Source organism: Lynx canadensis, chromosome A3, assembly GCF_007474595.2.
Source record: "Lynx canadensis isolate LIC74 chromosome A3, mLynCan4.pri.v2, whole genome shotgun sequence".
Lineage (NCBI taxonomy): Eukaryota > Metazoa > Chordata > Mammalia > Carnivora > Felidae > Lynx > Lynx canadensis.
Window position 1 is genome coordinate 27,316,226 of NC_044305.1, and position 12,903 is coordinate 27,329,128.

General features: G+C 40.8%; 1 protein-coding gene across 1 annotated transcript in view; it reads right to left on the reverse strand.

Annotated features, from left to right (window-relative positions):
- The window catches only part of CSNK2A1 (casein kinase 2 alpha 1), a 54,901-nt gene that overhangs the window by 7,231 nt on the left and 34,767 nt on the right, over positions 1 to 12,903 (reverse strand). The window contains 6 exon segments of the mRNA XM_030309878.1: positions 442 to 543; positions 1,459 to 1,569; positions 6,299 to 6,382; positions 7,867 to 7,926; positions 9,278 to 9,328; positions 9,842 to 9,943. Coding sequence (XP_030165738.1) covers positions 442 to 543; positions 1,459 to 1,569; positions 6,299 to 6,382; positions 7,867 to 7,926; positions 9,278 to 9,328; positions 9,842 to 9,943 — 510 coding nt within the window.

Genomic DNA, 12,903 nt, shown 5'->3' on the forward strand with positions numbered 1-12,903 from the left:
TTATGAGTTCAAGTCCTGTGTCGGGCTCTGTGCTGATAGCCTGGAGGCCGCTTGGGATTTTCTCTCTCTCTCTCTCTCTCTGCCCCTCCCCTGCTCACACTCTCTCTCAAAATAAGTAAACTTATAAAAATAAAAAAATAAAAAATTTACACGTATGTCTTGCAATAAAGCAAGCACTGCAAATTAAGACGACTAAGAGAAAAACTCTGATTTCAAAAGGCTCCCAAAACACCAGTCTGAAAATCAATGTCAGTTTGGCTGAATAAGCAATGAATTGAAAATATTGTAGGGCCCCCCCCAGAGATTCTGAATTAACAAGTCTCAAGTGGGGGCTGGTCATCTGTATTTTAGCAAGATCCATAGTAGTTTCTAAATGGGTAGGCAGATCTAGCCATCATTAAGTTAGACCAGTAAGTTCCCTAATAGGAACAAAATTATCACCTGATCATAATTGTCATGTCCATGGAAAAATGGCTCCTTCCGGAAGATCATACTTGCCAGCATACAACCCAAGCTCCACATATCCAAACTATAATCATACATCTGCATTAAAGTAAAAAAAAAAATTAGTTATCATACATGAAATATCTTGTAATTCAAAAGAAAATACTGCTCTTTACTATTAAAAATATATGTCACTCCACTGACCCAAAAGTCCAAAAACCAGTTAACACCTTTATGTATTTCTTTTCAGTCTTTTTTCTATATACCCGCCCCACCCCCATTTCAAAACAATCTGTATACTATTTGGAATTTACTCTTTTCACTTACCTAAGAAGGTCCCAAACTGTTACAGGCCATGGAAACCTTTTAATGTGTAGCATTATTTTAGTGCATAAATGTTTCAGAATTTAATCTTTAATTTCTCCTATAATTAGATAGTGTTTTGTTTTTCATCACCATTATAAACAATGTTGTGAAGAATATTTTTATGCATAAAATGTGTTTTGGGCTCTGCATTATAGCTTCAAGATCCCAGAAAAGCCATTTCTAGGACAGAGTTTGAACTTCTCAATGTGTCTGATAAAAACACCTGCGAGGAGCGGGCATGAAAGGTACTCCCAAGGATTTTGTTCCTGTGAGGAGAAAGAGGGCTTTTGTTCTTTTTTGGTCAAGGGGAAGGTCTTTAAAATACAATTTAGGAAAATCACAAGAGAACATTTTTGAGTTTATTTTAAGGTTGGTTAAACCTTACAATTCTCAATTTGACTCCAAAAAGTATCTCTGGTGTACCTTCTCTTCAGTTAGGATCAAATGCAGATCTATTCATATTCTCCTGATGTTATGAAAATAAGAACAAGTTATGATGGATGAACTGAAGTGATTCATGTTTTACATTCATATAAAAGGGACAGCCATGTATGTGCATAAATGGCCTACTCAAATGCACAAAACGACATTTTTACAAATTATGTGCAAAACACAGGACCGAAATTTTATCTGCCCTTCTCTTCTCACCTGATAGTCTACAAGTAGCTCAGGACCTTTGAAGTATCGGGAAGCAACTCTGACATTGTATTCTTGGCCAGGATGGTAAAACTCAGCCAAACCCCAGTCTATTAGTCGTAGCTGAAATTAAAAAAAAAGGGGAAGAATAAATTATGAGCAATTTTATCTTTCATGCTACCCCACACACTGCCATCAGAATACTCTTAAAAGGGGCGCCTGCGTGGCTCAGTCGGTTAAGCGTCCGACTTGGCTCAGGTCATAATCTCGCAGTTGGTGGGTTTGAGCCCCATGTTGGGCTCTGTGCTGACAGCTCAGAGCCTGGAGCCAGCTTCAGATTCTATGTCTCCTCCTCTCTCTGGCCCTCCCATGCTCATGCTCTGTCTCTCTCTGTCTCTCAATAATAAATAAACGTTAATAATAATAATAAATAAATTGGGGGAAAAAAGAATACTCTTAAAAATACCAGCCATGTCACTACTGAAACCTTTCCAGTGACTACCTATTTACAGCATTTAGAATGAAAATCAAACTTCTTAGCTTGGCATACAGGGTTCTCCATGATCTAGTTCCTGTGCTCCAGTGAGACTTCTAGTTTCTGAAAAACACCATCTATTCTGCATTTCTGCACAATTTCTCAAACTGCTCTTCTGACTAGAATGTCTTCTGCTATCCAACCTAGACTCCTACTGAACATATCCCTATTTTTTGAGATATTTAAGTTAGCCCTTCAATGAAGTCTTTTCTAATTATCCAAGTAGAACTAACCCATGCCTTTAGTCCCCTGAACCCCAAATATATTTCTTTAATAGAACCTACAACTCTTTACTGTATATTCATTTTCTATCTTTCTTTTTCAATATGCACTGTAATCTCCTTAAGGGAAGAGACTGTGTAATTCATTTCTGCAATTTCTAGAATGCAACATAATGCCCAGTACACAAAAGAAAAATAAAAAATATTTGCTGAGTGAACGAAGTAAGGGAAAAGCCACACAAACAATTCTGACCAAACTGTATCCTCAAAATGGAAAAAGCAGTAGGCAAGCCCAAGAGGCAACCTTATTTGCTCACTGTGCAAAGCATGACCATGATCTCAAGTATAAGCAGTAGGGCCTGAGTAATGCCCGATCACTCTGGCCCTGTCCACGTAAGTTCACTGTTAACTAGGTACAGCGTTTACCTTGTATCAGCAATGAGTGGAAACGTAATAAAAAGTACAAAAGAAAGCATAACCTTTTTACGCTTTTTCTTTTTAACCCCTTAACATTAGTGCCTCAGAGCTCTCCTTGACCTTTTTTTTTTTTTTTAAATCAACAAGTACTTGCAAATGACCATTTCTGGTCTATGGCTTCACACACAGCACCTCAGCCTTTCCCCCCTAGACTCCCCAGCCTGTGCCTCCTGCCAACTGACTCTTTTAGCCACCAGTAGACATATCAAACAAAACCTCTTGAACACTCCCTGCAAAACCCGCTTCACCCACAGCCTCTCCCCTCTCAGTTAACAGTAATTCTACTCATCCTGTCGTTCAGGCCAAAAATTTTCACCCTGGGTTCTTGTTTCCCTCACACCTCACAGCAAATCTGACAAATGGCTCTACCATATTCTGACCGTGATCATCACATCCACTGCCACGACCATCTCTTGTTTGACTTCCTGGAACAGTCTCTTTTCCTAACTGGTCTCCTTGCTTTCACTCTTGCCCTGCGCCTCTGTTCTCTGCTTTTGAAAGAGCAAAAGCTTTTCATTTAAAAATGATTATGATTCAGGAAGATCTCATTTTTCAGTTTGATATGCATGCATTTGTGTGTAGTTCTTGCAATTTTATCACACGTAGGTTCATGTAACTTTCAGAAGACATTGACCTGTTTAATCACCACATACATCCCTTGTGCTATCCCTTCCCCTCACTTCCTAACCCCTGGTGCAACCCCTGTTTTCAAGCTCCAATTTTGTCATTTTGAAAATGGACCCATTAATGTAACTTTTTGTGACTGCTTTTTTTCACTCAGGATGAGATTCACCAAGTTGGTGCATTACCAGTAGTTCTTTCCTTTTTTTAAAAAAGATTTTATTTTTAAATAATCTCTACAACTAACACAGGGCTTGAACTTACAACCCCGAGCCCAAGAGTCACATGCTCCACCAACTAAGCCAGCCCCAGGAGCGCCTAGTTCTTTCCTTTTTAATGCTGAAGAATACTATTTAGTAATACTACCACATAATGTCACAGTTCAATTACCCGTTCACCCACTGAAGGACATTTGGGTTTTTCTCCATTTTGAGCTATTACAAATAAAGCTATGTTCATATATAGGTTTTTGGGTGGACCTAAGTTTTTTGTTGCTTTGGGATAAATGCCATACTCCCGGACTGTTTGGTAAGCATACATTTAGCTTTTTTTTTTTTTTTTTTTTTTTTTTAATTTTTTTTTTCAACGTTTTTTATTTATTTTTGGGACAGACAGAGACAGAGCATGAACGGGGGAGGGGCAGAGAGAGAGGGAGACACAGAATCGGAAACAGGCTCCAGGCTCCGAGCCATCAGCCCAGAGCCTGACGCGGGGCTCGAACTCACGGACCGTGAGATCGTGACCTGGCTGAAGTCGGACGCTCAACCGACTGCGCCACCCAGGCGCCCCTACATTTAGCTTTTTAAGAAACCAACAAAGTAGGGGCATCTGGCTGGCTCAGTTGGTTGAGTGGCCGACTTCGGCTCAGGTCATGATCTCGCAGTTTGTGAGTTCAAGACCCACATCAGGCTTGTTGCTGTCAGTGCAGAGCCTGCTTCAGATCCTCTGTCCCCCTCTCTCTGCCCCGCCCCCCGCCCCCGCTTGCACTCTTTCAAAAATAAATAAACGTTAAAAAGAAAAAAAAAAAAAACAAACTAAGAAACAATAGTCTGATATTTTCCAAAATGGCTGGGCCACTCCATGTTCCTGCTGGCAGTGCATTAGAGATGGAGTTTCTCTGCATCCTTGCCAGCATGTGGTATTGTCACTATTTTTAATTGTTCTAAAAGATGTGTAATGAATTTTTAAAAATTTAAGTGACAGCATGTCAACCCTCTGCTCAAACCCTGCAAAAAAAGCTCTGCATCTTCAGAGAAAAGGCCTGACAACGATCTTTAAGGTTTTACATGATGTGGTTCTCTATCTCTTTGATCTCATTTTGTTTCGCTCCCCCCTGTTCATTCTATCTAGCTCTATCTATCCAACATGCCAGGCACATTCTTGCCTCAGGGCCTTTGCACCTGCCATTTCCTCTATCTGGGACACATTTGTTTTTGAGATTACATGGCTGGTTCCCTCCAAATGTCATTCAAGTCACCTTCCCAATGAAACCTTCTCTTTTACAACCTTATTTAAAACCCTAACACCCTTTACGATTCCCTATTTATGATTTCTCTTCCACATCACCACAGAGACCATCAGCAGGGGAGGGGCAGAGAGAGGATCAGAGGAAACAGAGGATCCGAAGCGGTTTCTACGCTGACAAGTAGTGAGCCTGATGCAGGGCTCAAACTCATGAACTAAACTGTGAGATTATGACCTGAGCCAAAGTCAGCACCAGCTGGGCCACCCAGGTGCCCCTCTTCCAGGAACATCACTATTAACTTTCTATCCCCCCAGCCTCCTGCAAATGCAAGCTCCCTACGGACAAGAATTTTTTTGTCTATTTGTCTCACACATATATCCCCAGCCTCTAGAACAATACTTATTAAACAGTGTGAGTCTAAATGGATATTAGTTGAATGAATAAATCAACTATGTCCCCAAAGTACACAACAGATAGCTATTACTGCCTATAAAAGGTGAGCTTGGTCACCTTAAGAAACTGATTATAGGGGCGCCTGGGTGGCGCAGTCGGTTGGGCGTCCGACTTCAGCCAGGTCACGATCTCGCGGTCCGTGAGTTCGAGCCCCGCGTCGGGCTCTGGGCTGATGGCTCGGAGCCTGGAGCCTGTTTCTGATTCTGTGTCTCCCTCTCTCTCTCTGCCCATACCCCGTTCATGCTCTGTCTCTCTCTGTCCCAAAATAAATAAATAAACGTTGAAAAAAATTAAAAAAAAAAAAAAAAAAAAAAGAAACTGATTATAAAGTCATGTGGTCAGTGCAGCTCTCATTAAAAGCATTTGTAAAGTTCGGGGGCCTCATGACACTTGCTAATAAGCAGCAGCATTTTCTGAATATTTTATCTATGTCACAGCCGTGTATACTTAACTCTCATAATAGCCTAGTGGCATGCAGAGCAATTATTATTATACCCATTATAAAAGAAAAAGGAGGTAAATGAGTTTCCCAAGAGATTAATTATTTAATAAATGAAACTAGAAGCCAGCTTCCCTGCCCAAAGTTAATGTTTTGCCCACTAATCTGTTGTTGTTGTTTTTCTAATGTTTATTTCTTTTTGAGACATAGAAAGACAGAGTGCAAGCTGGGGAGGGTCAGAGAGAGGGAGAGACACAGAATCCAAAGCAGGCTCCAGGCTCTGAGCCTGGGCACACAGCCCCAGGAGAGGACCAAAACCATGAACCATGAGATTACGACCTGAGCCAAAGTCGGACGCTTAACCGACTGAGCCACCCAGGCGTCCCCCTCCTTTCTTAAAAGTAATCTCTACACCCAACATGGGGTTTGAACTCACGACCCTGAGATCAAGAACTGCATGCTCCACCTACTGACTCAGCGAAGGCGCCCCAAATCTATTTTCTTCTTGATAGTATTCTTAGGAATATGATAGTGGTTTCAACATTATGATTTGTTAATGAGTTCATTCATCTACCAAACATTTATCAAGTGCCTAAACTCTATCATATTGATAAATAAGACTTGTTGGTCTATCGCTTTACCTTTCTGTGCTCATGATCAATCATGACATTATGGGGCTTCACATCTCTGTGCATAATTCCCATGCTGTGACAATAATCCAGGGCCTGTAGGAGGAACAGATAAGAAAGAAAGAGTTAGCCTGCTTAAGAGTGACTTTCTTAAAGTCTTCTACTTTTTTCACCAGAGGTTTTCTTGTAGCCTCACAAAACCCCTGTGAGTCAAGAACAGGACAATCACTCCCACAGCTCTTCTTCAGAGACTTCCCCAAGATCCCATAGTCAAGAAAACTCATAGCCTCTGAACTTCAAGTTCTGTCCCTACACTGTTGGTTCAACATCCTTTCTGCTGAAAAACACCGAAAGTATATACCAATTGCAACACTTCCAGTATCTCCCCCTTACCCAAAGGCTGGATCATTTTCAGAAACACAGGCCCCTCAAAACAAGAAAACCGGTCTGTTCTACAAACTTCTCATTCAAAGAACAATAATCTTCTAGCAGCTAAGAGCACACAACAGAGGTTGGCAAATCACAGCCCATGGACCAAATACGGCCTGCTGCCTCTTTTCGTGAATGTTTTATTGGAACACAGCCACACCAATTTGTTTACGTATCATCTCTAGCTGCTTTTGTGTTACCACAGGGATAGTGTGAGAAAGAACCTATGGCCCACAAAGCCAAAAATTTTATTGTTTGTCCTGTACCTGATTTATTACATCAAATCCGATTTGAAAACCATGTCCAATCTCAAACTAAGGTGAACTGAGTAGCATAACCTTTGGGGTTTGCTAATCCCAGCCTTTAAGCCAGCTGATGTCATTGGCTAAGTTCTTGTCCTTCCTGAAGGGCAACTTCGGTTCCTATGGTTTCCAGGGCTAGACAAGTATATCCTTTAACTTTGTGAAGTCACGCTTGTCACAATACTGCAGGAGCCAATGGAGAGATCAAATATCTCTGTTGGGATAGCCTCTTTAGGGTGCTACTAAAATTCAAATGCAGGCTTTATAGCAACCCTCATTTAGTAAGAATCTTTAGCCACCTCTTCACAATTTTCTCATCTATAGAGATGATCTTAATGCTTACTAGGAGCAAGACAATTGGTGATCTCATGTTAGAAATCAAAGTCCACTCTAAATCAGCAATCTTTGAGCAGAGATTTACATAACCCTTAGGACGATGACCCTTTGAGGGCTGAGTTGGAGTTTACTGTTTTACTTGTAGAATTTTAAGTAAAATAAAGTATACCACAAGCCAGCGTATCAGAAGTTATTTTTGTTGAGTTTTGACAATCTAATTGTAACTTTCATAGGAGTACGATGGAGATTACAAGTATTTTTTAAAGGGGCCCCAGCTCACTTCCAAATACCATTTCCAAAGCATTCTAAATTAAATTCCTACTAGACTCTATTCCGTAATGCTTACATTAGCACAGGGTTCTGATGCTATTAACTAACTAAACACTTACATGAAGAGGCCCCTTCTTTCAACATACTTTCCAAAGTTAATTCACTGGCTTCTCCACAGTTAACTGGACCATTTAACAAAAGGAAGAGCAAACTAAAGATATTTAGTATCCCAGGTTCCCTTACCTTCAGAATCTCATACATGTAAAATCGAATATCATAGTCTGTTAACGTCTGGTACAATTGCTGTTAAAGACAAATGCAACATATAAGCCGTGAAATAATGCTGATAGGAAGGCAATTTCTCATCTTTGTTTGTAGTAATTCAAACCAAGACTTGGCTCGTTTGCTACAGTTCCGGGATGTGTCTGTTCATCAGTCTCTACTTCTCCAACAGAAACTTACTTTTTAAAAGAGATACTTTGGGTATTTAACTCTATATGCAAAAGCGAAGACTTAGTTAAACTTGTATTGCTTAAGCTATAACCCACTGTTGGGAACGTACCAATTTACATATGCAACATGCACTGATATCATACATTTGAAGTTTAGTCTGCTTTGCATTTACCTCCAGACCTTCCAATATAAGGCATTTTGGCAAATACACACCTTCCTTAGTAGGGAACTAACCCACCTTTGATGTATAGAGTTATATAGGCACTATGGGTCACCAGCTGGTATGCAAGATGGCTTCCCGCCAAATCTGTCAATTTGACAGAACTATTCCTATCCCAAGTTGAAAGTAAACTCTGAACTGTTGTGTATCCTTTCCAGGTTCCAAGAAGCTGATTTTTTTTTTTTAAATCTATGTATCATTCAGCTGTTAGTGATATCCTGACAGTTTTCCTTGAAGTTATCATTCTGCTTCTAAAATACTTACTTTCCTTTTTTTCATCCTCCCAGCAAAGGGTTCACAGGCTTCACCCATTTACTGATACATAACATTCTTACTACAGGACTGTGAAAAGGCAAGTCAAGTACCTTTACAGCTTGTAACCCAAGAGAGTGCCCACATTCCTCTGCTGTACTCGAATTGAGAACTGTTTGAAATAAGGAGGATACCAGATGGGCTGGAAGTCAGAGATCTGTTGTAGAGGTCTGTATTATACCAGAGTTTGTACCATGCTTCTCTACCCACCCCCTTTTTAAGATCTATAGCCCAGAATTTCTGAGGGATCCCAAGGTATAAGCAGTCCTTGCTTGTACACACACAATGTATTCCTTCTTGAATACAGTTGTTTTAACATGAAATGCCCTACAGCCAGATCCTGACTGAACACGTGCTGTGGCTTTTATTAGGTCTGACATCTGTAGAAACTGTCAAATGAATGGTAAAGGTGGTGAGAAGTAAATGTATTGGTAATTAAAAAGAGCACAAAACAAACAAAAGAGTGAAATACCAAGATGTGGAAAGCAGACATTGCTTCTATGTGAGTTTCTCTATCTTAAAATAAGGATAAATTCTCTATCTTAAGTAAGGATGAAAAGCTCTTTTTAAGCATGTTAGAAGGAAGCTCTTCTAATAGTAACATTGCTAAAAGGCTTTCTATGTGGTCTAAAAACCCAACACCTTGAAATGGTTGGTTATATATTATACCTTGAAGTCTGTGTTGTTTACGTGTTCAAAAACCAAGGCAGGGGTTCGTGACTAGGGGAAAGAAAAAGAAAACACACATTAGCAATAGCCCTGGCAGCTTTAGCAGGCACAATGTTCGCAGATACTACGTGGTGAATTTGGTAGTCCTTGCCTCAGTAGTAGGAAACCCTCTATTGCTACGAGCCCTCCCCACTCTGATCACCACCACACTTAGGTCATTTTTGGGATGGATTTCAAACAGAAGACATGGAGCTGAAGTCTCACCAGGCTCTAGGCAGCCCGACAATGCGCCCATCGCCCATCGGCATCGGACCTGAGTTTGCAAAATGGATTAACACATTTCAGTTTCCAGTGCTATCAGTCTCTTAGCCTAGAAGAATAAGAAATAGTCTGTGGGTGGAGGTCTCTTTGAAAGAAAGACCCAAGCTAGTTAAATGGTATAACTGATTAAGCACTTTTAAAGCAGGACTTAACGGTAGAGGGGGAAAATAAAGAGGCCAGTTGTGCTCCAGGTCAAACACCACCTCAGCCCTGGTGGGCCTTGCCAGCGCCTACCATACTCACCACAGGGTCTTTTACAATGTCTGCCAGTGTGATGATATTGGGACCGCCTCGTAAATTCTCCAAAATCTTTATTTCACGCTTGATTTTCTTCTTCTTTACTGGCTGAAAGGGTAAAAGTACATCAGTGAAATTATTTCAGAGTATTTCAACATGTAAATAAATGTAATACATAAATGGCTATTTATGAGCTCTTTAAAGGAAAGGATATGTGTCCATCTCCTCTCTGAATCCCCTTCTCCTAGCCCTGTGCCAGGGATTCTGCAGGGACTCAGCAAATGTTGAGTTGAAAGAAAAAAGAGTTCATCCAGAGAGCAAACCTCTGCAGAACTAGCATTTAATTCATCATCAATCATAGCATGTTAACTTTTTATTTTTTTTAATTTTTTTTTTAATTTCTTTTTTAATGTTTTTATTTTATTTTGAGAGAGAGACAGTGTGAGCGGGGAAGGGGCAGAGAGAGGGGGAGACACAGAATCTGAAGCAGGTTTCAGGCTCTGTCAGCACAGAGCCTGACGCGGGGCTCAAACTCACAAACTGTGAAACCATGACCTGAGCCGAAGTCGGTCGCTCAACCAACTGAACCACCCAGGCGCCCCGCATGTTAACTTTTTAAAACTATACAAACTAGGACTGTAAGTTGTTAGTAATACTAAGACATAGCTTGTAAAAGTCTCTGACAATTAGGATGAAACATGGGCTCTTTCCATTCCTTCCTTTAAGTCTATCGACTTCCCCCACCCTACAGAGGGGAAGTCAGGACCAACAGCAAGGATGACCAAATCACCTTTGTGCAGCATAACTTTGTGGTTAAATGTGGGACTTGGAATCAAACTACGTAACGTGAATCTTACATTCATTGCTGGCTGTGTGACTAGGGGCAAATTACCTAAGTTCTGTAAGCCTTTCATTATGGGTAAAAATGATCAACAAGAGCACATATCTCAGAATATGGCTGGGACACAACCCATAATATCTGCCTAGCTTTATCACCCATATTCCTATAAATGAGCTGCTGCGTCCATTTAAAAAAGACCACTCTGCAGAGTCCCTTGAGTATATCTCCCATGTGCCTTTGTCCTCACCCATCATTTCTACATCGGTTCCCGTACAGAAATCCTTTTCATTTTTCTGGGGAGGGCTTTGGTCCAACTGCACTTCCTCCACAAAGCCTTCCTTCTAAATAGTCTAAAACAGTGATAGTCCAAAAGGAATACAATACAAGCCACATGTGTATTTTAAATGTTCTAGTACCCACATTAAAAAAGTAAAAAGAAACAGACCACGTTAATTTTAATATATTAACAAAATATATCCAAAATCTTCTCATTTCAACCTGTAATCAACATAAAAATTCCAATAAATAATTTATATTTTTCTTGTGCTAAGCCTCTGGAATCAATTATATTTTATCCTCACAGCATATCTCCATTTGTACTAGCCACATTTCAAATGCTCAAAAGCCACACGTGGCCCGTATCTGCTACACTGGACCACGAGGTTTTTCGCAGGGCATCAGTCACCTCCGGACTATTGATATTCTGCATAGAATTCTTAGAAATTGTTTGAAGTATGTTTTGTTCTTCATCAACAAGATCAGTGGTTACCAACTTCATGATCAACAGTCACCTGGATTTTTTTTAAGTTTGAGAGAAAGAGAGCAAGAAGAGGAGGGATGGAAAGAGAGGGAGAAAGAATCCCAAGGAGACCCCGCACTGCCAGCACAGAGCCCATTACGGGCCTCGAACTCACAAATTGGGGAGATTGTGACTGAGACGAAATCAAGAGTCAGACTTTTTTTTTTAACGTTTATTTATTTTTGAGACAGAGAGAGACAGAGCATGAACAGGGGAGGGGCAGAGAGAGAGGGAGACACAGAATCTGAAACAGGCTCCAGGCTCTGAGCTGTCAGCACACAGCCTGACGCGGGGCTCGAACCCACAGACCATGAGATCATGACCTGAGCCGACGTCGGACGCTTAACCGACCAAGCCACCTAGGCGCCCCAAGAGTCAGACGTTTAACTGACTGAGCCACCCAGGTGTCCCTAATAGTTACCTGTGTTCTTAAATATACAGATTCCCAGGTCCCACTTAGATCTGCTGAATCAGAATCTTGAGAATGGAGTTAGAGAGCTATTCTTAGATACTTCCTAGGTTGATAATCCAGGTCTAGGAACTACCAAACCATACTGTAAATTAACCTTGTCTTAAGTTCCAAGCAGGAGCTACAGAAACAAGCAAGTCTTGGAACAGACCATCCTCAAAATCCAGCTTTGTAGTTATGCAGCTTTGGGACAAGCACTTAAATGTATCTGAAATTTTTTTTTTTTTTTAATGTTTATTTACTTCTTGAGAGAGAGAGACAGAGTGCAAGCAGGGGAGGGGCAGACAGACACACACACACACACACACACACACAACACACCACACACACACACAGATCTGAAGCTGGTTCTAGGCTCCGAGCTGTCAGCACAGAGCCCCACATGGGGCTCGAACCCACGAACCTAGAGATCACGACCTAAGCCAAAGTAGGATGCTTAACCAACTGAGCCACCCAGGCACCCCAAACGTATCTGAATTTATAACTTGCCTTGTAGAACTGTTGTAATGTAAATATCACAGACAGAATAGGGCCCAATGCAAAGTAGACAATATATGGAAACTGTTACTAATAGAGACTCCCATGGTCTACATTTAATTCAATCCACAGCTTTTAGCCTTGCTTCTGTTAGAACTCAGTACACTGACTGGGAAGCAAGCTGATCCGAAGTTTCCTCTTTTTGCTTCAACTACCAGATCTTTGTGATCTGCTAGAGTATCTGGGAGATCTACTTTCCAGGGACTAACCCATCAATCTATCACCTGTTTTCCACTAAATCACTATTTCCCAACTGCCAGCTATAGCTAAGGCTTATAGCTAAACTTATAGCTAAGGCTACTGGTTAATGAAATTTTTTTCCTACAGAATCCTTAAAATCTGTGAACTTACAAAGCTGGTCTGTGATAGACCAGGCAGGTGACTTAAACTCTAATTTAATGTGATCAATGCAACTATTTTTG